At 38.2% G+C, this 27780-nt stretch overlaps 1 protein-coding gene across 3 annotated transcripts in view; it reads right to left on the bottom strand.

Annotated features, from left to right (window-relative positions):
* LOC145664123 (uncharacterized) overlaps window positions 1–27780 on the bottom strand; it is a 54912-nt gene that overhangs the window by 17519 nt on the left and 9613 nt on the right. For 2 of the 3 annotated variants that reach the window (XM_081730494.1, XM_081730496.1), the window contains exons 2-6: window positions 26154–26443; window positions 18522–18780; window positions 15627–16354; window positions 13451–13486; window positions 7212–7326 (exon numbers count right to left, since the gene is read on the bottom strand). In XM_081730494.1, the coding sequence (XP_081586620.1) occupies window positions 7212–7326; window positions 13451–13486; window positions 15627–16354; window positions 18522–18780; window positions 26154–26443 (1428 nt within the window). The remainder of the gene's footprint in view (window positions 1–7211; window positions 7327–13450; window positions 13487–15626; window positions 16355–18521; window positions 18781–26153; window positions 26444–27780) is intronic. The other variant, XM_081730495.1, reaches the window with a different exon arrangement.

The following is a 27780-nucleotide window of genomic DNA, read 5'->3' as shown; positions in this document are numbered from 1 at the left end:
GGTATGTATCAACAGGTTTGGAAGTCCAGCTATTGTAATAAATAGTTCGTGAACAGTGGCGTCGGCAGGGGGTGTGCAAGAACCCTGAAAGTAGACTTTCGCACTATCTTTCTGTATGTAGGCCTATGTGTCCATAGAAATTAGTGTTTGAGATAAACGTTTCCAAAACAAGATGAAATCTATTGAAATATGGTAATTAAGGTATTGTATTTAATGGTTATGATGGTGGACCTAGCGTAAAGGATATAAAACATTGGACATGAACAAAGAAACCATGAATACGCGTAATCTTTGAGGATAACATCCACGTTATTCGTTTATCTCAACAGGAATTTCTTTCTAACATAAAGAACAAATCCGAATTGATATCACTTCTGACGAAATATCTCTGAGAAATCTGGTTGTAAAGTACATCAATTACCTGGAGATGCTGACACATTATTTGTGTTAATCGCAACAAATCTTGCAACATCTGGCTCGTCAGTAATAGTGGGAGAAGATTAAGATATTTTGGTTCTGATGTTCGCAATAGTTGAGACTTACATGTTTATTCATGGATCAAAGCCACCACATAAGATATACAGCAGTACCAAACTTCAGAGAGCATTGGGAGATATATTGAACTGCATTTTATTTCTGCATGCCTTCGCTGGTTGTGATACTTCTGCTCCATATAGTAAAAGGAAGAAAGTTGCATACAAAATACTGGGAAAAATGAAGAACTGCATCGAGAAATGGATGTTTTCAACAACCCAACATCATCTGCTGATGATGTGCCAGCTGCTTGAGAAAACATGTTCTTAACGTTATACGAGTAAACATGTGCAAAGAAAGAAAATCTGGACTGTACAAGATTCTGCATGTACAAAAAGGTTGTATCTAAACAACGCATTAGTGACACTCTAAACTTAGCAGTACTATCTCCAACAACAGCTGCTGCAAATTACCATAGCCTCCATGTGTTCCATCAAGTTCAGCAGTGGAAAAATTAAGAGATGACTCCAACTGAATGGGGCTGGAGAATTTGTCGTGATTGCCTTCTTCCTGTAACAAGATTTGAACAACCTGCTCTAGAGGATGTATTAAAGTTTACAGCATGTAACTGCCAGGCTAACTCCGGAAAGAATTGTGGGTGCAATAGAAGAGAAGTAGATTGTATATCATTTTGTGGGCAGAGTAGTGGACACGGATGTTGTAATAGCATTATTTTAATTGAAGATGCAGATGAAGAAGTGATGATGAAGCTGTCACCAAAACAAACTTCTTTGAGAAGGAAGTTAACGAAAACTGTGGACATTCAAAATCCAATCGAGAAAAGTAAGTCTCAAAGTTCACTCGTATATTTAGAATTTTTGTTTAAGTTCATTTATCATTGCAAGGCTTTTTACGGCACCATATACACTGATCAGCAATTGAATTAAGAGACAGCAGGACAGTTACAGAAACCGCCTTGCAGAGGCTCCACCAGTGCATGTGAATGAAATGCATCGCGAGGGTACTGCTGGCGTGTACTTCCTCTCTCGGTATCCGTGTCAGTGCAGTGTGTGATGGGCAGGACGAAGGACCTGAGTGCACTTGACCATGCTCAAATCGTAGGGGCCAGAAGACTGAGTGGCTCAATTTCGGAAGTGACTGCGGCACTCGGATATTCAAAGACAACTGTGTCAAGGGTGTATCGTGAGTACCTGGCTTCCGGTAAAACTGCACCCACACGGGCAAACTGCCACGGTCAGGGACGTGTCGACGACAGGGGTAGACGCCGAGTGGCCGGCATCGTAACAGCCGATAGACAGGCCACAGTGCGTCAAATCGCAAAGAGGTTCAATGCAAGACAACAACGCCGTGTCAGCAGACACAATTCGCAACCACCTGCTCGCTATGGGGTACAGAAGCCATCGACCCACGCGAGTATCCCTTCTAACAGCAAAACACAGGAAACAACGTCTAGCATGGGCAAAGGAACACTGCTTCTGGAAGTGGAAATGTGGAAAAAGGTTGCCTGGATAGTTTCACATTGGTACATGCCGATGAACCGGTAAGGGTGCGTCGCCAACCGCAAGAGGAAATGGATCCATTGTGACAGCAGGGAACTGTGCAGGCCGGTGGTGGTGGTATTCTCATCTGGGGCATGTTTACGTGTACTGAAATGGGTCCTCTAATACCTGTAACACAGTCCCTCACAGGTAAACGCTACTTCGACATTCTGGACGACCATGCCAAGTCATTTGCTCGGCTACTACATCCAGGTGGTGACCTCATCGTGCAGCAGGACAATGCACCAGCCCACCGCTCTAGGATTGCAGCAAATTGGTTTGATGAGCACTCCTCTCATCTGGCAACACGGTCATCGGACCTCAATCCGACTTAACACATCTGGGACGCCATGAAACGACGCCTTCGGCTATGGACCCTCTTCCAAACTAACCTGCAAGCGCCGTAAGAGACTTTGCAGCAGATATGGATTGAATTCCACAACAACAATTCCGGCACCTCGTGGAGTCCATGCCGCAGCGGGTATCCGCCGTTATCAAAGCGAAAGGCAGTGTTACACGCTATTAGGTAGGTGTCTATAATTCAACAGGTGATCAGTGCATATTGTCTTCCTTTTTATAACTACAATACTTTTAAGTTTAGCAGTTTAATAGGTGGCAAGGAGAATCTAAGCACAATTATAAAAGCTAGTACTTATAGTGAAATAGTGAAAATCTTGAAACAGGAGATGATGGTATTTGCTGTAAATCGGATACAAAATGCATCTCAAATAATTCCGGTAAGTATGTTTTCCTTTATTTTTAATAATTAATGCCTTGTTTAAATCACTATTTTTATTTTTTCCTAAATTTATATTTTCAAGCACTAATAGATATTTTCAAGTTGTTTAAGGTACACTGAACTTTTGGTAACGCAGTGCGGAGAAAGTGATCACTTATTATATAACTTATAATATTAGAAGTCTAATAAAGAAAGAATGATGTTTTTAAGTTCATTGGCGTAGGAGCCATAAGGCAAAAACTACGTGCTGGGAGAAATTTCAAGATGTTGTTCTGCTTATTTAAAATGGCGGGAAACCAACAACTAGAGTTTTGGGACTTTTTAGTATAATATCAATAGATATAACATATTCTAACAGGTTTAATCTTTTTTAAAAAAAGATCAAGTATAATCGATTTTTGTTGTAATTCCACTGGACTAGGGCTATTTATTCAAAAAGGCGGGAAACTCGCAACTGGAATTTTTGCGGGATAACAACACCAGTAAAACATATTTCAATAGATTTCATCTTGTTTTTGTAACGTTTATCTCAAACACTAATTTCTATGGACACATAGACCTACATACAGAAAGATAGTGCGAAAGTCTACTTTCAGGGTTCTTGCACACCCCCTGCCGACGCCACTGTTCACGAACTATTTATTACAATAGCTAGACTTCCAAACCTGTTGATACATACCGGAAATTGCAATGAAAAGCCGTCTCAAATCACTAAATATCTTTTTCTTCATGTTAAGTGATTCATTCTTATCTTTCTAAAGAAATTGTGCGCAGTCCGATGACATTTGAAGCTTCATTGCGCATCTCTTACATTGTGTATACTGACAATATATACATCGTTTTAAAGCTTATGAAATTTCCAACAACTTTTATTCTAGCACTTTTTTTCATATTTCTACTCTGTTAAGTTCTATGAGGCAATGTAAAGAATATGTTCCCTAATACAGATCCCAATTTTTCACTTTATCCTAAAGTCATGCAAAAATGCTTACTCGTAGAAAAGTGATAATAACTTGTTACATTGCCTATAATGTTAGAAGTATAATAAAGAAATGATGATCCTTCTACGTTAATTAGTTTAGAAGTTATGTGGCATAAACTTCAGACTGGAGTACCAGAAACATTCTCCTCTAAATTTGTTGGTACAGTGACGATACGACGACAGAATTAATGCTAACCTTTATAGAGTCAATTTCCCGATTCATATCGTAAACCCATACAGGAAATTTCTGTGGACAGAATTAAGCCGTATCATGGAAACTTAGATGAAACTCTGCATCAGGATAATTAGCTACTTTTTAATATACGAGCGAAGACATTTAAACGAACGAAAAAAAAAAAAAAAAAAAAAAAAAGACGGCGGGGGACAAGACGAAATATACACGAGAGGATCTGACATTTTAACATTTTAATCATTATCACTTTTTACTTTAAAAAAAGAAAACAGTACTCACCATTCATAAGAAGAAACATGAAGACAAGCATTCAGTTGTATAAATAACTTTTCTTTGCGATACAAACACTTCCTATTCTCTGTTATTTACAAAAAGCTGATTCATTATTCTTTACTGAATGAAAGAATGCTGAGATTGCACTTCCGTATTTAAAAAGGCAAATGATCTATAGAAAGGCCAGTAACCTATAATTCTTCATTTCCTCGATTATTTTTTTCTTTGTTTTACTATGTACTACATATTGTCACCGACATTATGCTACATAAACATTACACAGGATGTTCCAAAAATCATGATCACAGTTACTTTATACAGGATGTCCAGGAATTCAAGTACATCATTATCATCATCATTGGCATTTAAAAATTGGATTCTTTTATTTAAATATGAATGTTTAGGGCAAATATTTTAGAAATATTACACCTTATACAGAGTGACCAAGAAATCACGCCGTTCGCATTTCGAACTTTCCAATATAAATCATCTTCATATTCCAGTGATAATCGCAACTTTTTTAGTATTCGCAACTCTTTTTATCTTATACCTACTATATCGCCGTCTCCGCTCGAAACCAAAAACATCCAAACGACCCCGTCTAGATAATCTCCACCAATTCAAATAGACACATTTAATAGTATACATACTTCTAACGGACAAACTATTCCACAGACTTCAACACCCCTCATCATTAGTGAGCTAATATACATATATTAACAAACTAACATCAAAGCTTAAAACAGCCCTTCCTCGAGGGAAATGAAGTGACATGTAAAATGCACAGATCCTACCCGTGTTTAGGGAATAACTGTTTAATGCTTTCTTCCACTGCCTTAATAGTGCTTCGAAAAGTGATTTTTTTAAAGTGTCTATAGTGTTATCAGTACTTTTAGTGATTTTTGTGTGTGATCCCTTAGTGTCGCCACCCCCACAAAAAGAAAAATAACCCTTCGGCTAATTTTTTTATACAAGCCAGCGGGTGTAATGTCCCACGTGGTATTATGTACAAACAACTCTTTACGTTTATGTTTATAAACATAACCACATGATTTTACGAGAGGATACTACACACCACGTGGATCCACTACAACTTGCAGACGACGGACTTCTGGCTCCTCCCACGAAGACGACGACATCGGAGCAGCAGCGCCACCGTCGTCTGGGGATCTATAAATTCGGCAGCCAACAGCGGATCAGTACCAGTTCAATGGTGTCTCTCCTATTGTTTGGTTCGGAACATTAGGAGTAACCTAACCCCAAGCCTCTAGTCTGCTTCGGGACTCCTGACTTTTCCTTTCTCCTGGCCTAGCCTGCTTCGCGGCTTAGTCGGGAATCCCAACCTCAGTCGATTAGCTTGCTTCGGGGCTCTGTGACCACCTAACCTTCTCACTGCTTGTCACGGGGCATTGAGGAACCCTAACGCCACTCTGCCTAGCCTGCTACGGGGCTTTGTGGATATCCTGTCTGCGACCTCTCGGTCAAAGACTACCTATATCTAACCTTACAAGCACAGAGAAATTATCTTTGTACTATTTTTTGTAAAATACTGTTTTTAGTAAATTTTATAATAAAAACTGGTAGTGGGAGTCGATTCCGGACACACTTTTTATTAACGCGCTCTATCTACAACCTATATGGGACAGAGTTTTACAATATAGAATCACGCAATCTGCTAGCTGTTTGAAGGTCGTCAGACAATATGAAGAGTATTATATGTGAAAATCTGCTGTATGTGAATCATTGTTTGTGTCTACAATGTAAGGACGACACCAGAAAACGACTATTTTGATATCAAATCATTTCGAGTATGGCCGTATAGTGGCTGAGAGTACAGGTTCCGAGGAATTATCGCTCGCATGGGTCGTGATATGAGAGTGGTCCATCGGATCCATGATGACACAACTCCTCATCTCATCGTGATGCATCAGAAAGTGTCTGGACACTAGGATCATTCAGGCCATTCTTAGTGATAGCATTATGACGACTAGTGCAAACAACGCAACCACCATGGTCTCCCATGTGACCGCATGAACACTAAACAATCGACTATTGGAATCAAGCCTACGTTCCCGCGTTCTTCTCGCCTGCTCATCAACGAGGGCGTCTTCGGTACGATCGGAAGAGACTGAAGTAATGAGAAGAATGAACGGCGTGGTATGTAGCGATGAGAGTCATTTATGTCTCGAACATAGTGAGATGTTTCGTATTTATAGACATGCAGATTCAATGTGTGTTTCCACTCATTACACGTGAACGGCACTCATAAGTCTGGTATTAAGGAAGAGAGGATCACACTAGCTTATGGTTTTCGTCTACGGGAATATGATTAATGCGTCGTTCATTCGTGGCGACGTCAATTCTGCCTTCTATCTTATCTCGACACTATGTGGGACCCTATCTTCCAGCAGAATAACATGCATCCCCATGCTATTGGGTAACCTGGCGTGGTTAATTCGGTATACCGATTCTACCCTGGCCTACTTGCTTCCGGACTTATTCCCTGCGTGAGAAGGGTGTACGGAGTCTGATCACAAGCCGGACTGTAGCAACAACTATCGCTCAGCTGCGTTAAAAATTAACATCGATCATGTGATACTATGCCACAACATTTTTGAACACCTAGTATAACATGTTAAGCATCCCCCACGTGTGTCACATTGGGTTAGCACTACCTATCACTATTATCATGATACAACTTTTGACTTGATACGTGAATTCCTAATGGATACTCTTAAATGCATTTTCAGCAGTGTTTATTCATGACATGTTTTCAAGGCGATCTGAGCTAATTCCATTACCCATCCTAATCAGCCCCTATTTATATTTGCTTTGTGTTTAGATAAATTCCTGTATAAAACAATATATATTAAAATTAATGTCTTATTTGCCAACCGCACAAGCCAATACCACTCCTACTTGGAGAAAACTTATTTTTCCTTACGTTTCTAGTAACGATTTTTGGAATATATTTAAGATCAGATAACATACCTGATTTCATTATTCTGCAAACGATAGAGTCAGTCGCTTTCACATCCACCTCACTTCCAACAGAAGGCAACTGTTTTAAATGCAGCTTTTCATTTTCTACAACACACACCATGATCTGAAATAATAACCAAAAGTACTATTATTAATATTCATAAAAGTAAGAGTATTTAACTAACATATAAACATTATAAGAAGATATGAAACTAATAATTCGTATTTTTCCACAAAAGCTGATGCCCAACTAGACACATCTCTTTTTCTGATGTCAATGACCGATTGTTTTATTTATACTTACGTGCCTTGTCAGCAGCACGAGGACGAAACTACAGTTTAACGTGAGATCTGAAATTTTATAGTACGTTCGATGCTATTTCACCACGAACCGAACCCGGAACCTCGTACACCAAATATGAGCTAGGTACTTGACCAACAATGAGGGTTTCCATGTCGTATTTTCTCTATTTTTCTCAGAACGGTTTTCATTTAAAATACACAACTGTATCCAATATACAAACTATATTTATCAATCAGGTAGTCTAAAAAGTATTGGACCTTTTGCTCAAGAGATGGCGTTAGTGTCCCAAATCTCAGGGTATATGTGTTGTAGCGAGTCAAGCCTAACGTCATTCAACAACTGACAGTTGAAGCTGATATGTGTAAAAAGTGTTAGAATTCTTAGAATCAGACAAAAGGTATTAAGCCTTTTTTTTTTTTTTTTTTTTAATGAAGGTGGAAATGCTGCGCAGACCAGTGAAAAAATTGTGCTCTTTATAGGCAATGTAAGTTACTAACAGCAACAGTCAAGAGATGACTCAGTCGCTTTCGTTCTGGAAATTTCAATGTACAAGATACTTATTGCACTGTGACCAATCACAGCAAAAGTGGATGATATTCTGGCAAAAGTCAAGCAAAACCGGCATATAGGCAGTTATGACACCGCCAATGGCTGAAACATCCATCACCAAACAGTGATAAACCGTTTGGAGAAAGTTGGCTATAGAAAGAAGCTCAACGTTTGGGTGCCATATGATCTGACTCAAAAACATGTACTCGATCGAACTTCTAATTCTGAATCTCTACTGGAACGTACCGAACTCGAGCGATTTCTGAATCGGTTGATCACGAATGATGAAAAGTGGATAACCTATGATGTACGAAGGAAATCGTGATTGAAGCGAGGAAAATCTCCACAATCTGTGGCAAAACCCACATTGACGTCCAGGAAAGTTACACTGTGCATTATTTGGTGGACTGGAATCGCGCTCCTAGCAATTCAAAAGAAACGACTGGAACTTGTTAACAGAAAGCGTGTCGTATACACCGCTGAATCTCCAGACGCCATGCATCTTTAACGACCAGTCAGAAATTGAGAGAACTTGGCTGGGAGGTTTTAATGCATCCACCATACAGCCTGGAATTGACACCGTCAGACTATCATTTGTTTCGGACTTTGCAGAACTCTTGAATGTTGTCAAGTTAGTTTCAAAACAGGCCTGTGAAAATCACGTATCACAATATTTTGACTACAAACCACAGACATTTTATAGTAACGAGATTATGTTGCCTAACAAATGACAGAAATTCATCGAACAAAACGTTTCATATGTAGTTTTATAATGTTATTTCCAAATAACAATAAATATATGCTTAATTTTGACCTCCTGCAAAGTTGTGTAGTGTTGCGTTCAGTGCGTGACTTTCTACATCCAAAGATGAAGATGAAATAAAGTCTAATTCGGAAATAATTGCTGATAGATACACAAGACATAACTCAAAGAACAGTCTTACCTGGTATCACGAATTTTCGTGAATATTCGAAAATTCGTAATACGATGTAAGACAACTGATATCTAACCCGGGAACTTTTGCTTCGTGATATTGAGCTGGGCCATACCGCCACGGAAGCAACAAAGCCAAGGTCAGGTAAACTCAAAACTGTGGATTCCGAGATTGTGCCCCAGATCATAGAGGTAAATCCGACAAGCACTCGAAAGCTATCAGGTGAGGTCGGTATCTCACGGTCCATTATGTTAGTCCTCTTCAGATCCTCGGCAAAAGGACCTGGAGCTGCTGAATGATACTTCATGAACTGACATTACTCCATCTAAAGCACAGAGGCGATTGGATGTGTACAAACCGGAAAACACGCGTGATCCGAGTTTCCTAAAGAGAATAACGTGCTACTATAGTAATAATTTTCCAAATGTTAACGTGAATAAGCAGTGGATAAACAATGGCCAGGTGGTAGATCATGTCACCAAACATGGTCGTTCAGAAAACAAGGCATAACTCGATCTAACGAGTTTCTTCCGGACGGTAGAAACGTCAATGCCACCTTGTACTCCCAAGAGTTAGAATAAATATATGGCATTGTGTACCAAAAGTACTGTGTATTGGTGAGCAGAAAGAGAGTCCTTCTGCAGTAGGACAATGCAAAACCCTATACCTCTCGAACGACCCGGAATAAAGTCCAGAAACTTAACGGAATTGTACTTATCCCGCACCTAGCATATGGTCCGCCTCTCGCACCCTCGGATTATTACATATTACAATTCATACCTCGCTTCCTGCACTCGGGATGATTTAGTAACCAAGAGGAACTGGAAGTTGCAATGCAGAGTTCTTCACCTCGAAAGACAAGAGCTGACATCGGAGTTAAATCGAAGAACTGGTTAAAAAGTGACCTCAGACGGCTCAACATGATGACTTTTACTTTAAGTACTAGCCAGTTTCTGTTGTAACTTTACGCATTAAACAAGTAAATTACCACCACTTTCCCACGTATATATAAATAATAAGACGAAAATTACATATTTATATAAAATTTATTTTAATCTCTATTACGAGTTAAAAGCAAAAGACAGAGCTCCCTATACGGTTAGTATATAGGGCTTCAGCGAAAGAAGAGTACGATTTCCGATTTGAGACTAGTGATTTGGACTCCTAGTTAAGCTCTAAATTTATGTTCCATATACCCTCGGTGCTGAAAACGGCTTAACCATTTAACAGTAAGAAAAGAAAAATACTTACAACTCCGTACAAAAATGAACGTACTTCCGAAAAACCTCTCAAACTACTCATTTTGCCAAATACCATTTTTTCTTCTACTGCTTAAGATATTGATATGCGTTTAAACTACTTATGTACTTAATGATGCTAACTTCCTATAAAATAGTTTTAAAAAATACGTTGTTGTCCATCAATCTACGTAAGTAACTATTAATTTTAGAAAAGATAAGCGAAATAAATATACTTCTATTAACTAAGTCATTACTCCAGCAACATCACTCACTCTGAATATATTTTCATTTAAAGGGCAACTCCACCCAATGCATTTCTGACTCCCTACTTTCTTGACCGGTGAGTACAAGGGTCGATATGGGTATGCAAAGAATCGGTAGGTTCTGTAGATCACGAATACGTTGGTTTCGATGTCACAAAGTGAGGTGTGTTCGAACAGGAGTCGAAAAACCAATCGACGGTCCCGACAGTGTTGTAGTCACTTCTCGGGTCACCGTGCCACTTGAGAGGTTTCCGGTAGAGATCTTTGGGTATATCATCATCTCCTGGCTCTGCTGCATAATTGTATGCCGTACACTACCCATGAAACCACAGAGATCCAGCCACAAGAAGTGACGACAACCGGCCCAAAAGCATGGATTGTCTACTTGTGGGGACGCGTATCTCCTGTGAGCGACGAGCTACACGGGCAATGTGGGTTTGGGAGAACGGGCAGACACGCTAGTTTCCGAATATGGAAACCCCGATGTCGCTTTTGAGGTTGTTTCAGTGCCAGAGCTCAAACCAGTTTCACTGCTGATTGCTCTCGGCTATTTCGAGCCACGCGTCAGCTGAGCTTGGTTTGGTTCCAGTTGAAACCCATTCTTGGGCTTGCTTGTGATACCCAGCAGGCTCGTAGCTAGGAGTGTATTATGGGGGAGGCACAGTTCAATTTGTTCCCTGACACACACGCACATATTATATATATATATACCACGCTCAGCGCACGCATGGGTCGAAAAAGCCGAGAGCGATCAGCAGTGTCTAGTTGTTTTGGGCCGTGGCACTGGAACAACTTTAAACGGGACATTGGGATTTGCATATTCGGAAACTAGTTTGTCTACTGTTCTCCCCATACGCACATTGCCCGAGGGGCCCGTCGGACACCGGAGATACGCGCCCCCACAAGTAAACAGTCAATGCTTTTGGATCTCTGTAGTTTCATGGGTAATGTGCGGCACAGAATTACGCAGCAGATTTAGGAGACGAGGATAGACTCATATATCTCCACCGAAAGCCTCTCCAGTGGCGCACGGTGACCTGTAAAGTGACTATAACACTGTCGGGGCTGTCGATCGGTGCTTTCGACTCCTGTTCGAACACACCTCACTTTGTGACATCGAGATCAATGTATTCGTGACCTACAGAACCTACCAGTTCTCCTCATACCCATATCGACCCTGGTACTCACCAGTTAAGAAAGTAGGGAGTCACTGGAAATGCCCTTTAATTTTTTATTTATTTATTTATTTATTTTTTTTTTAAATAAAGCTTCCGATTCTGCCAAATGTCAATTCTCACTAAATCATCGGCAAAGAAAGTATTATGCAAAACTCTCATAAATTTCCGCCTTCTACTAATGATATAATGGAAAAACATGCATTACGATAACAAACACTACATCACAAATATAAAGTAACCACAAATTATCTAACAATTTGACTATACATTTTGAATTTTTTCGACAAGACTGATCCTATGAAGCTTAAAAATAAATACTATAACTAATTTTATAAGAGCTCATTTTTATTAAACAGTCTACTTTAAAAACAAATATATAATTTTAAAAATGAGCTCTTAACACATTACACATATAAAAGAATAATATTAAAATCTTTACTTCGCCTGCACTACATTAATTGGCTTATATCAGTATTTATTTTCCGAGTACTTTGTACTTCCGTTTGCGTCTTTACGTTTTTTAATATGATATGCACGAATTCCAAAAAGAAGGAATTAACATGTTTAATGTGTTGGTACATTGCGTGGTCACACACGCTTGTAAATTCGTCTTTTCTTGGCTGAGAAAAACTTGATCAACTGATCTGTATGATTAATTATGGACGAGTTCAGATCCTTTTTTTTTTTTTTTTTCCTTTTATCGGTCATAGAGGATACTGGACTACAGAAAATATAAAATCGCGGACATTCACGTAATTGACAAAAGACTATTAGAATCCACCGTATTTCAATATTTATTTGTACCATCATGTCTTGAGAGGTTCAGTTTAGATTCAATTTTGCTCAATATCAAAAAGTACGATCACTAGAAGTAGTAGTATTTAACTATAAACAGTTCTGGTGTACACTAATAGTTTAATAAGGTGCATATGAAGAATTGGTGTGGTTGACTTTTTGTTCTACAACACTAATATAATCAAAGGTATTTTCGAACAAGAGTTTTCACAAGGTTTTTTCTTAAAAATAACAAATACGATCAAAGTCACATAAAAAGCAAAATAATTTTCAAGTTGGTGGATTTATTCAGTAATTTTGAAAACCTAACGTAGAATTTAAATCCTCTGTAGAAATTATCGCGCAATTTATACTTAAATTATTCTGGGAATTGTATTTCAAGATTTAAAACTCAAGCACGAGAATTATTTTTCTTTTTAAGTCTATTAATTACAGTTTTCATATTTTGTGATTTACAATCTTTATTCTTTCACTAAAGAAAGAAGAAAGATATTTATTTATTTTATTAACAAATAAACTTTTACCATTGACTTATTAACACTTCTGCTACATTTAATTATTATTATTATTATTATTATTATTATTATTATTATTATTATTATTATTATTATTATTTTAAATAGTGCTTTCACTGTTAGATATTACCTTCTTTTCGAGCTCTGTTCTGGCAAACTCTTAACTGCCCTATAAATGAAAACACAAGTCGAATAATCAACTACCTGGATTCAAAACCCAAACGGTCCTAGCCGATCAGATGTCTTTTCGTTAGGTATTAGTGTATATAGTTTCTGAGTAATTCATTTTCTTTTAGCACATTCGTGCCTTTCTAAACTGGAATTCGCTACTCTATGGTCTTATGATGCTAACACCAAATATTTTATAGAGAACCGGGAACTCGGTGCCATGAATGCAACTGTAAAATAAGCATTACATGCACAAAGAAGGAACAATTAAATGCAAATTATAACTAAATTCCATTTTACCAGTCTATCTCTTCTCTCCAGACAGTGCGTTTGGTCCTTAGGCAGCCAAAAACAAAACAGAGAGAATATTACAAAACTGTCAACAGAATTTGTGCAATATATCACTTACTCTTCTCTGTAAAAATGTTAACTTAAAGGTTGATGTAAATTTATATTTCTCTGTATTCATACCAAATATCATACAGAAATTTATCATATATTAACGAGAAGATAAAATTGTTGCTTATACATATAATACATATTAACACGCCTCTCTAAACACGCATTATAATGCTATAACATAATACATTCAAATCAAATATGACATCTCACAAAAGAGAAAGAAGAGAGGAGCAAGCTTAAATTATCTACTTATGTTATACTGAGCAATTTCATAATTAATACAATGAATAATAATTAGTAATTAATACAATTATTATTATCATATATGGCTTATTCTTAATTAACTAAATTGCTATACTAGAGTCCAATAACAAATAAAGGTGCAACAAAGAAAGCCTTTTAGGTTATGTAAAAATCTAGAACTAGCGAAGGCATTCAACAGGACATCATGGATGATAGCAGAACCTAGGCATCTCTAACGGACACATGCATTGAGTCTTAAAAAAGATAATCATATTTGTAATCCATGTTAAAATTGTAGCCTACTTTCACGTGAGTCATCCAGTCTCAAATAGGTATACACACGTATATATCCTTCTGCCAATAATTTCGGGCCATGAGTTTTAATTTTCTTCCATGTAAACAACTTCTTGCAAGCCCCTGATTTCTCCTGTAATGAAATATTGTTCGACTATTTGGTCTATGGCCTGTTCTCCCTCATCTTTATAAGCAAGACACTGTTCTCAATTTTCTTTTAACCATTGTTCGTCATAGAGTTCCAGAGCTATGAGGGTCATTTAGATTCAAATGACAACACTATTGTGATTCGATTGTCGTTTATCCAGGAGACAAACAACGAACGCAGTGTGTTTTTGGACAGTATATCGCTCGTGTCGATGTATTCGTGTCCCCGTATTACGGTGTTTATTAGTGAATGCTGTTAAAGTGAGGAATCTGACATACCACCCTAAACAATGCTTACCCATGCAAAACAGTGTGCTTTTACCGGATTTCAGGTGGCAAGATGTCGAAATGCAACTATGTACTGTTAGCAGTTGAGCAGTGTTCAAGAAAAACTGAAATCTCTGGAGCCAGCACTTCTGAATCGCAAAGGGGTCCTCCTGTTACAGGACAGCACGAAATGTCAGATTCAAAAAGAATTACGTGAAGTGTGTGGTGACAGTATTCTGCCTTATCAGATTGTTGTAAGATGTGCTGCGGGATTTGGGACGGGGCGCCAGCCAGCAGACAAAGAACAAGTGGGGATCGTATTTGAATGTTATGGATCAACATCATGTGGAAGCACTGCGAACACTGCTCGAAAATGATCGGTGATGGACGTGTAGTGAAATGGCTAATGTACACATGTTTTAACGGGTGCTCATGGGAATGTATACGATTACACCTTGAACGTTACGCGCAGTTGATTTTCTGCACTGCATTACTGTCATTGACAGAACATGGCAGAGATCCCTTACGAACAAGAACTAAAACGCCAGACCAATGAATGCCGCCACTCGGCATCCCCTCGATCCAAAAGGACAAACAAAAGCCAGCAAACGTTAAAGCAATGATAATGTCATGAAACGAAGGCATTCTCCTCTTACATCAAGTGCCACCAGGTTTTACTGTAAATGTCTCGTACCTGAGTCACCATTTGCCGCAAGCACTGTGACGCAAACTACGCACATATCTCACAGTCTTGATCAATTCTGCTTCAAGACAACACCAGATGTATACTGCTCATGCAGTACAGGTTTAGAAAACATCTTAATTCAATCTGTAGGAGATGTACTGAAAACTTTTCTCAAATTTAAACAAAACACTAAGAAACTGTATTCATCGAAACTATTCAAAAGAAACCGTATTGGGCATTTTGGACAGTAATACATAATTTTATCATATTGGAATTATTACACTTGTAGACAATGAAGTTCAATCCATTATTACTGTCTTAAAACAATAAATCTTAAAAGTTTACACCTTTTTCGCCAAGGTATGCTGTTCTAGTTATTTTTATTTATTTATTTATTTTAAAAATATAAATATTAGTATAAGTACAAATTCCACTTACCATGTCATGTAAAATTTCCGAGACCATAAACTTGTTCAATTCAGTTTCCGTTGTTTGGTCTCCATCGGTAGGCACTTTAGTCAACGCTTTTCTCAGGTTGTCTATTTCATCTTGTTCATTTGCTTGTTGTAAGTCCCCCTCCTCCTCTGCCTCACAAACAACTTTCGAAGGCGATACGGTCATGTCGCTTCCCGAGGAACTGTAATTATGGTCTAAAGAAGCAGCTTCAGAAGACACCACTTCCTCATGGCTAACGTTGAATACTGCTCTCTCCTCAAGCTGACTCATCTCATGGACGAAAATACGTTTGTTATGATGCTCCTCTCCGTTTAATACTTTCAATTTTGGTACCACTCCTGCTGTTTTCGGGGGTTTACTACTTGTAACACAGTGCCTGGGTGCTGTTGAATTTGAAATATTTGTGGTATGTTGTTTTGGGGGGTTCTCGACAGGCGATGCTGTACTGTTAATATACTGTCTTCCAGGCGAATTTTCTTTCTTAATGAAAACATCACGAACATGGTTTTCGGGATCTTTTTCTACCTTAATTTTAATTTCCTCTTTTGCAACTACTTCTTCTTTCACCTTGACAATCTCTTTAGACTGGCCAGTTGGAGATCCTTTGGTAATTATTTTCTTCTTTTTATGCAATGGACTAGCCGTCTCGGCCAAGCGCCGTTGACGGGCTTGGATGGATTCAGCTGTAAACTTCGATGTCCACATTCCCTCTATAACAAGAAAACACAGAAAACTTAATCACACACACATTTATTGGCAACAAGACAGGATTATAAACTACAGTATAACAGTTCGTAATCATAAAATCATTGGTTCAAATCCGCCTAGCAGTTTATTATATATATATTATTCAATCCGACCAAGTAAACATCCGAATTAACATAAAGATCACTATCAAATCTGGCTTGAGCATCCTTACACAACGTATATATATATATATATAAACTACATTTCCACCTTCCAGAGATAGTACAAGGTTTACCTTTATATTTCGGACCAAATTGTGAAGGAAAAGTCATTAGGTTGGTGTGAATGAAATGTCCATATTTTGGCGTTTGGTCAATAATTTACTTCAGCTGCACAACACCGGAATGCAATAAGGTAATGCGTCTAATGTCACGAACTCTGTAAATGTTCAGCAAATAAGCTGGGATACTCAATCAGGAGCCAATATGTTGTTGAACAGAAATATGAAGCTGAACCATAGAGAACACACAATTTAGAGTGATTTTCCTTTACAAATTAAAAGTGGAATATTTCGCAAAGTAAGCCGAGGAGCCAGCATTAACAATGCATTTGGGCTAGGTTTATCTAGTCTCGTTATGGTGATACAGCACTGTAAAATAATCACCGCGGGCACTGGTCTACATCATCTTCGGATGAGCTTTTCAAAAACACCGTGGAAGCAGACCATCGAAAAATATGTTCATGCTGTTGCAGATGAGTTAGACATATATCATACCACTGTCGTTCAGCGGCTTCGTGTAATCATTAAGGTGAAAATGTTGGGTTCACGGGTACCACGTGAGTTGACACTGGCCAAAAAGAATCACAGTCTGCTGGTGTGCAGTTCTTTGGGTGTAAGGAACACCTGGAAACGTTTCCTGCTTCAGACTTCCACTTTAATAGGATGTGCTATGACAAACCGTAAACGATTAGGACAATGGTTGGATCGTAATCACCATTCATCACTGTTTTATCTCTACCCACAGAAGGTGTTGTTGCCTGTATCGATGTTTTTCTCAGGCGAGGTGAAAAAAAAATGCAGATGGTTATAGTGGTGAACTCCATGAAATGAAAAACGCAAGCATCCAGCAATCGACAGCAGACACGAAGTCCTCATGTTGCACGACATTGTTCGCCCACATGTCGCGCAAAGCTCGTTGCAGACTCTCCATAAATTGCATTACGAAATCCTCCCTTACCCACCATATTCTTTCAGTGGTATCTCGAGAAATTCTTGGGAGGAAAGACCTTTCTTGATGATCGGGCGGTGCAACTGCGGTTAAGAACTTCTTCGCATTCCTGACTTATTTGCCACGGAACCCAATCGTGAGTTGATTTGATTTTGAGCTTAACATCCCTTTCAGCACTTAGGCTATATGAGACGGAACCTATTGATTAACGTGGAATCCGAACCACATGAGCTCCCGCCAGGAATCGAATCCGGGTCTCCTACACCAAAGGCGCATACGCTAATCGCTTAGCTACAGAGGAGCTCACGGAATCCAATCGTTGGCCAAGCACAGAAAAAAGTGTGTGGCTGTGGACGGCAAATCATTTGGCATATGGAAATCACACTTCTGGGACGGATACTTATTTTATTCGCACCAACTTATAATTTGTTCTTCAATATAAAAAGGAAACTTAAACTAGCTTAAGAGCAAGTACATTCTTCCTTCACCGAACAAGTCAAATTCTTACTAGTTTCTAGCTCTATTACATGAAGGAATAATTTACAAACTGGTGGACAAACGAAGTTCGAATTTAATCTATGACTTGAAAGCAGCGTCAAGCAATTAACCTACTGTACTTTGATTTGTGGAAACGAATTTAACTGAGAAGTTTTGTTTTACATATAAATTTAATAGAGTATTTAAAACAAAAATATCATTCGCAAACAAGATATTAGTAAAATGTGAATTAAGATTTTCCTTTCTTTCACGAAAATAAAGAAAATGACAGAAAATAAAAGCACAGAATCATTTATAGAAATCTACGGACTACATGTTTGGGTTAATTAAGTTTTATCAGTAGCCAAGGTAGCATTTAAAGATTTCGAAATCACACAAGAGTTGTACATGGTACATGCGCTTAAACTTATTGATTATATAATATAAATCTTGAAATAACATTAATCGAAATATACAACTTTACCTGCAGCTTCCTTGAGTAGTTGAGTGACATGCTCTTGCAAATGAGACTTCATTTGTTGGCGGGATTTCAATTCACTTCCAAAGCTGGAAAACTTCTGCTGGCAACGTTTTGGGTCCAAAGCACAGGTGAATGTGAAAGTTCGACGCATTTCATTTCCGTCAAATTCAGCAAATAGTTTCAAAAGATGGTTGGCAGACATGTTACTAATTTGGTCTAGATCCAAAGTATCCCCATCATATGACTTACGGCATGGCAACCTCTGCAACGAATTGTCAAAAAAACGGAAACATTATATCGGATTATGGCAACCCTTTATTAAGAATATAAAATAGAAGGCATTGGAACAACGAAAAATCCATAAATGTCTCAGAAAAGTGTTCATTTTACAGTTTAAAATATTATACTACAAAACATATATGGTGTTCTTTAGTTTCATTAATTCCATATATTCAAGCACTCTCATTCAAATGTCTGCCTATCCATTACAAGTTATCACTATCAACCATCTACAGTTCTATCTGTTTCCCTCAATAAGGTGTCAACTGGATATCGAACTCATTGCTCTCTCCCTCTTGAGACGAGACACGATTCTTATGCCAAGAGAAAAAAAAATGGTTCAGCGACCTTCTTTGCACAACTCTTTTGCTGTCCAGTACAAAATTCAGTCATCTTAACTAGACTGACGAAGCCCAATTCAATACCCCTATGTCATTTCCTCTTGAGGCGAGATTTGCTCTGAGGCATACGGAATTCGGGAAACTGGCAACTATTGCATTCCCCCGGATACAACTCTCCTGTTACAGAAGGCTGTTTCATCCTTATGGTAGCAATTAGCAGTCGCCACCAGAGGCGCTAGTTTCGCGTCAGCAACGTGACGCACGCAGTACGGAGTAGCCAGACACTTGTGTACAAGCCGTGCAGAGGAGAGACGTGTGTGAGCAGAATGCCGCCGAAAATCGACCCTTTTTGGGAGGGCTACATCGTAGCACTTTCTGGTATAGGCTGCAGCTATAGCCGAATAAGAACACAGTGCAAGAAGAAAGGTTTCACAGTGTCTGATAAGGGAATTAATGCAGCCATCCATCGCAATGCAAACCCAGAGCAAACCATTGCCATGCGTCGTCAAAAGGGGCAAAAGCAACCGGCTCCACAACGCAGTCAAGACGTCATTGCCAAGGTCCGCCGGTTTGTGACCCAGGAGAATGCACCCACCCAACGTGACATAGCGAGGCGTGTTGGACGGTCAACTGCAACTGTACACCGAATCATACATACGCGACAATTTGGGACTCAGAAGTGCACACAAGCGGCGGGTCCATGTTCTGAAGCCAACGCACATCGCAGAATGGAGGGTGGCATGCAAAAGGCTGTATGAAGGTTACCTGGCAGGTGACAAATGGCGTTATGTGATCACCTTAGATGAAGCATGGGTCTATTTGACAGGATCCCAGCAGATGCGTGCAATTTACTACCGCCGCAGTGATGGAACCGATCATGCAAAGTAGGTGTTGGTTCTCCTGTTGGTTGTATGTTGCTGTTTCTAGCGCTTTGTGTTCAAAATGCTCCATATAGAAGTTCGCTATTACTGGAGAAAGAGGAGAGCCCATTGCCACACCATCGCTTTGTTCATAGAAATTGTCTTGGTAACTGAAGTAGGTAGACGTTAGGGTGTGTCTGAAGAGATGTACTATAACCTTGCTGAAGTGCGATTCCAGGAGTTTAATAGAATCTCCTAGTGGTACCCTCGTAAAGAGAGAAACCACATCAAAGCTGACGAGTATGTCATCTGCGTTTGTCTTGATGCTGTGTAGTAGTTGTACGAAATGGCTGGAGTTTCTGATATGGAGTGTACACTCTCCTGTTAGTGGCTGTAGCAGTCCTGTTAATTTCTTGGCCAGGTTGTACGTGGGGCCTCCTATGGTGTTAACTATGGGTCGTAATGGAACTTCTTTCTTGTGTATCTTCGGAAGGCCATAAATCCTTGGTGGTATTGAACCGGAAGGTTTAAGCCTCGTCATTTCTTCTTCATTCAGACTGGAACTTTGTATTAATCTGGAGGTTTTCTTTTCGATGGCCTTAGTTAGATCTCTGTCAATTTTTCTATATGCTGGATCTTCCAGTAGGCTTGTCAATTTGGAGTGGTTGTCTTTCCTGTTGAGAATGACGGTCGCATTCCCCTTGTCTGTTGGTAATATTATGATGCTGTCATCTGCTCGTAGGTCATTGAGGGCTTTCCATTCTTCTCTGGATAGGTTGTATTTCGGCTTCTGCTGCTTGGCCCTCATAAGGACCGTAACGGCTTGTGTGCATATGTGGTCTGCTACTTCTTGGTCTAAGTGTTTTATTGCTTGTTCAATACCGCTTACAGTTTCCGTGATCGGAATGTGTTTTGGTGTTAAAGCGTAGTAGAAGACTTGTAGTTGCTTCACTTAGTCTTTTCTGGAGAGATTCACCACTGCTTTTTCTCTGCTCGGATGAGATGGTTCAGGGTTTTGTCTTCGGTTAAGCTTTTCGAATTTCTTCTTAAGATGAACTGTGTGTAAATCATGCTGCCTGCTACCATATGCATACGTGATGAAATCTACCCATTCCCAGTCCCAGGTGTGGAGCACTTTCTGCTTCATCAAGTTACGGAAATAAATATAGCTATGGGCGCAGACCTTTTATAACATCCTTGTCAATTTTAGTCACTTACTTCTTCGAATCTAATGACACCAGAAACTATTCACTTACGCAAGAGGTGCAAGTTTGTTTGGCTATGTAGTCAGTGTCATTTCTACTACTGGTATATCATAAACGTTTAGCTAAAAATGGTACGGCGTAAAAGCGTTATCTAGAAAACGTACACAGAGAAAGAAAATAAATCGATGGAATATAAATTCTGCTAAAAGATCTACAGATTTGCAAATGTATTGAAAATGTCAGCCTACATATTAACGTGCTAAAGGTATCCACAAAAGGAAAGAAAAGCTCCTTCAAACAAGCCGGAAGCGTACATTTCTATTTAGTAGACCTATTCAAAACCAAGGGACAAATACATATACTAGGTCACCAAATTTATACCAATCTGTAGATTCTAGTACATTGTGAACGTGTAGTTCGAGAGGAACAGCATCACCACAGTTAATTGAATTAGACTTACAACAAAGAAATGACTCGCAGGAACATTTACAATCTCCAACCATACTTTTGTGCGAAGTCAAGACAGCATGAGATTCGTTCTTTTACGGATAGCTTGGCTGAAGAAGAAATGGTAGGCGCATATTATGTCCGTAAGAATTTTTTTTAGAATCAAAATTTACAGAAGGGTAAATAAAACTGGTCCACCTTACTTACATATTACTGACACTTAAAGTTAGGTTACTTTGCTTAAGAATGATAAAATACACTTACACATGATGTGCTAAATGTGATTTAGTGATACTTTGCCTCTCGTACATCTTATTATTCTTGCCGTTTTATGCGTGTGGTAGACAGTTTCCTTCATCCTTGCAATAGTTTACATCATAATCAGCTTTTCACTAGGTATGCACCGTTAACCAAAACAAGCTAGCCTAACCTAACCTAATTCCCATAATTGGAAATCCAGCTGAGATTTATTTTTCTAATATGAAAAAAACAATATATATATATATATATATATATATATATATATATATATATATATATATATATAATGTACTTATATTAACAAAGTATCTAGGTTCCTTTTACTATTTCTTATTAAAATCAATGTAATTTTAATTGACCTAGAGAGCAGTATTTGGCAGTGCGGGCCAGTCAACCACTACGTTTCCAATCTAACCCGAAATCAGTTATATTTTTGGTCGAAGGTCCGTAGCTAGCCCTCATAATCATTATTTATTAGTCATTAAGCAACTTTGTTACAACAGACCTCATCGCAATCAATACGCAGTTATAAACTTTACAAACAATATACCTTTATTAGCATAGCATACTTGGTATTCTCTTATTTCACACAAAAATCATTTGGCTTAGGTCAAACTGTTTTGCGTGATATTTAGTTTCACCCAGACATGTGGCTTATCCATAGGCTACTATTTTCGTTTCTTTTATTGTATTTATGATTGTTTTCAGAAACGTTGTAAGTGATAAGTCCTAAGAAATATTGCTTAATTTACATAAAATAGTAAAATTTATGAGATCTGTATTATTTTATTCCTACAGAACCTGTAATTTTTCTATGTCAAGAGAGATACACTTATAAAAAAAATAAGTGTAGATAAAAGATATCATATACTTTTTCTTGTTATACGAAAAAAACCTTATATTTTCCCAATATGGGAAAAAACCTGGGTTTAAACCCAGGAAAAAAAATATTTTCCCGGTTCTTTGCCCATCACTACATCCACCGGAAGAAAATAACCAGTTTGGTCCTCACTTGCTTTGTGTGCTTGTTTTAGTAATATTCTACCAAGTTTCTCTACTTTTGACAATTTGGAAGTTTATACTTAAATGGCATAATTAACCAGGTGCGTAACAAGGTTCCGCGGGCCCCCTCTCCAGAACCTCTAAAATGTAGGTCATATAATTACCTCCGCCCCTAGACCTCCAGAAAGGAGTTATGCTACCCCCAAGCCAAGTAATACCTTGCTGGTCAAATATAGGGCAACGTAACTATTCCATTGTTAACGCGGGACAGTCTTCATCGAAAAACACACATCATGTTTCAAGCAGGGATGTGTGAGGGGAGAATAACATATCTATCCCCATTTCTACAAATGCCACTACCAAGGTATGTTTTATTTTATTATTTATTTATTGTTTTCATTTCATCAAAAATATTTCTCTGACGGATCAAATTTGTATTTACATTTTCTGTTTATTTAGATCAGAGCCGGCGGGCCCCCTGAGTTCCGGGTCCCCATTGCCTGAGCATAGTTACGCTCCCCCCCCCCCGCCCCCCTGTAATTAACATTTAATTCCAATTCCTAGTGGTTTTTCCTCAGTTTGCAGCACGGATTACACAAGGAGAAAGATGTATTTAAATTTAAAAAAAAGATTTAAATAAAAATCAACGAAAAATTATTTTTTTTTTAAATCCTGATTTTTTCCTCCCCACTCTGTTCTAGCGATAAGATTCTTGTACGCAGGAACGAATCATGAGCATGTAGCCAGAAGACGTACTGCACGTCAGTCATACATTTGCCCACCGCGGAGGGGAAAACTGTATAGGTGATAAGTAATATAACATACATGGACTGCAAAATTCCAGAAAAGTGTCTCGGTACGATGGGATCACGATTGTTCACTTGCTTTAACTTAAAAGAGTAGCAACAGAACTACTACAGAAAGCACCAATAGCTAGCTTATGTAATGAACAGTGTCTAGTTGTTTCAGCAGAGAGGAACGAGCAACTTAGTAAGTAATACAACAATAATCAAACTTCGACTGATTTAAACTACGGTATAACCACAACATAACATGATCAGTACTTCAGATACAGTAAGAAAGCACGCGAAGCAAAATTCAGAACCCGAAGACAACAGTACTTAAACTTAAGAGGGTTCTCGACGCCGAAATTAAATTGGCGCAAATTTTAAACGTTTCCCTAAATATTTCATAAACTTATAAAGAGGAGAAAAATTGCATGTTGTTGTTCTTTTAACAATGTGATTTTCCAAATGATAGCGTAGTTACAACTCCTCTGAATGTTTTGATTATGTAAAAAGTTAGGAACGAATTATTCTTTCGCGTTAAAAAGTTGATTTCCTAACTTTCAAACAACGGAAAACATTTACGCTATCGCTTGTAAAATCATATTGTTAAAAGAACAACAACTTGCAATTTTCCTCTGCTTTATACGTTTCTGGGATATTTATGAAAAAGTTTAAAATTTGCGAGCAATTTAATTTCGGCGTCGAGAGCCCTCTTAAAAATGTGTGGTGCTCATATTAAGCGACAATCAAAAGTTAAACCCAAAAATCGGCAGTGTCAACAAATGGATGTCAAACTTTCATAAAACTGAAGCCAGCAACAAGGTGTTTGCGATGGAAGAAGTCTTCCAAAGAAGATTGTCTGTAGTAGAGCTGAAAAAGCGAAACCCATTGGAAATTTGTTCGAAACAGTAGTGTTTTTAAATATCACACCAGGTCTTATTCACCGTGCTCTCAAAGAGTTTATCAACTCAACTCGTGAGAGCAATGCATCTGTAGCTTGTGACAGTCGTTGCAGTTTCCTCTGATTAGAAGCACAAGAAGTTCAAGAAAGAGAGATGGGAAAGTCCTCTCCGACCAGATAGATCAAACAACTGCAATAACGTAAACTGATGATCACTAGATACTTTGCGCAACATACTGTAAGACGTAGGATCATTCCAGGAGCAGTCGTGCAAAGCAGTCCAACTCGAGAGCCGGGAAGGGAATGTTATAGTATTGTGTATTAGCGCTACGGAAATTTACGGGTACAGGACCTCTATTACCGGCCAAAAGTAAATAGGTGTCACTCAATGAAATCCATCACACGAACTTACCAATACTGAAAATCACTCAAAAAGTTCAGTTCATTTATATCCTGCTCTATCGTGAAACGCACAAGTAGTTTTTAAATTCATTGCTTTTTGAAGAAGATAAGCGGATCTTTTCCACCAAAATATTCAACGCATACATTTTTAAGTAGAATGTGTCTGCAAAAGCGGAATAAAATCAATAAGACTATGCTTCGCTTCAGCCTGTCCCTATGGTCAAACAAAATATTATCGTTAAAGCGGGTACAATTTTCATTGCGTACACAATGTGTGAATTCGTTTTCCATAGATCGCTATAACAATTCTCCATCTCATTTTGAGAATCCACGGTATGTCGAAAATCTGCAATGAAAGCTTCTGAGCTTCTATGTGTAAAATTAATAGCTTTCTTTGAATCAGAGACTCAAAGTCTTATTGAAAGATATGAGCGGGTTATTGAAGAATATTTTGATTCCTAACAATAGTTTGTTTAATTTTTACGTTAAAAAAAGGGGGGGGGGGGACACAAGCCTCTATCTTAAAAATACTCTGCTTACGATTTGTAAGAACATTCAGATATCGTCGCATGAGAACCGGTTGCGGTTTTCGTTTTCTTCATGTTTGGACATAATTTTGAAAGCTCCATTTGGTGTACATTAAACGTAACGTCATCTGTTCTCCTTGTCGATTATCTGTTGTAATGTAGCTCAATTACCATCTTATAAAAACACATCTTTCTAAGAAAATAATATTTTTGTCTTCTCGCCTATAAATCTGCGGCAATGGAGTTACATTCCTGTGCTTCTCATGTGACGATATGTATGTAATAAAAGTTGAAGAAGGCAAAGAAAACATTTTAATCCTCATTAGAATTTTGTGTGTGTGTGTGTGTGTGTGAGTGTAGAGCTTTTACAAAAAGGTAAAAAGCTTTTATTTTCTTCCTTCTTTTTCTTTAAATCGCGATTAATTTGTAATTGAAGAGTATACGTACGAAATCTCTGCAACTAAACTACATTAGAACATGAAACAGCAAAATAATTGCTCTATTCTTTTATATTCAAATACATTTCCCTCCATGTTTATGAGGTAAATCTGAATTTCGGAGGTTTCAGTAATAGAACATTTTCTAAATAAGATTACTTCTATGAAACGATTTTTTTTCTTACCTTTCTCTTATTCAAACCCGAGGTATCTTTTGAAAAATCTGGGCTTCCTTGATTGGACGAATGTGGTGCTTCCGGAACTGGTTCTGGAAATTTCTTTTGTGGTGAGTCATGAGCAAATGGTATCGAAGGATCTGAGTGTAAAGTTTGCGACGCAATTTCGGCCAACATATCCAAGAGAGCACCAGCTCCATTTCTTCCTTCTCTGAAGTCACCTCCTTCACGTGTATTTGGCTCTCGGGAACAGGAATCATTGTTGGCCACAGGCACTGGCTTTGGTATATCACAGGGCACTGAAAGAAAGAAAATATAATTTTCTTTTACTACAACTATTAATTTATTTTCTAAACGGAATAATCATACATTAATTGACAGACGCGATAATGAAGTTAAAATTAATAAAACAAATGTAACATTGATCCAAAACTTCTCCAAGTTTCGTGTGGTATATTATTTTCAAATTGCGAATTATGCCTTCCTCAACAAAGAGAATTACTGCTTTCTTCAACTAACATCTCAAAACATTCTCTCCCGTTCTACATGCCTGCAGAAGTCATTCACTCTAAACTGCGTATCGAAAGAACATTTGTAACATACGACAAAAATAAAAATTGGCTGCTAGATGATATATTTTATATATATATATATATATATATATATATATATATAATATTTTCTGCGTACATACATACGAAATTCAAATTTATTACTAATAGAGTATCTGTCAAGTCCCCGAAATCAGGGAGATAAAACTCTGCTATAAACTTCTCAAACATTTTTGAAAATTTCGCTCCTAAAAGGGACAACTAGATTTCGGATTTTATAATCAGTACGTAATATGGAATTCTATACATAAACTCTTCGCTAAAAATAAGTGAACACGTATTAGAGGTTTTTTGAAAATTTCGGTTGTAAAGGTGTGTGTGTGTGTGTGTGCGTGCATTTGAATGTTTTAATTTTACACTATACTCTATATTGTGACACAATATAGCGTGTCCACAAAAACAGCCAGTAGTTTCGATTGATTATAAAATGAAAATTTTTTGCAATATCCTTGTAGGCCTAATAAAGTGTCAGAAAATGAATTAACTCAAAACATTTTTTTTTTTCTTCGCTACAGGTTCCAACATTCACTCATTGTTCCGCTAGGGGGCAGTAAATTCAAGATAGCGCTCCTCAAATAGAAACGCAGCTGGTGTGTTTTGGATTTTCACACAACAAAGAGTGTTGTCACTGTGCATCGTGCGTTCACGCGCGAATCTGAGATGAAACCACGTTCGGATTAGTCAATTTTGTACACCGATTTCGTAAAGAAGGTTGCATCTGTGACAAGTGAAAAGGGCATTCTGGCAGACAAATGCCGCAGCAAGTTGCAGATCGTATAGGAGAAACATTTGTGCGGAGCTCCCAGAAATCTGTGCGCAGAGCTAGGCAAGAACTACAAATTCCTCGCACTGTTAGCAAGGTGTTATTCAAACGCTTGCAAATTCATCCATATAAAGTGCAATTGGTGCAGAAGTTGAAACCTAAAAACAATCCAAAGCAAATACAGTTCTGTTCGCATCTCTAGCAATTACTCGAAAATTATGATAACCTAATGTCCAAAATCACTTTCAGTGATGAAGCAAGC

This window comes from Thermobia domestica, chromosome 11 (assembly GCF_964235325.1).
Source record: "Thermobia domestica chromosome 11, izTheDome1.hap1.1, whole genome shotgun sequence".
NCBI classification, from domain to species: domain Eukaryota; kingdom Metazoa; phylum Arthropoda; class Insecta; order Zygentoma; family Lepismatidae; genus Thermobia; species Thermobia domestica.
The sequence above is the reverse complement of the archived record's forward strand: the minus strand, read 5'-3'. Positions and strand labels throughout refer to the sequence as shown.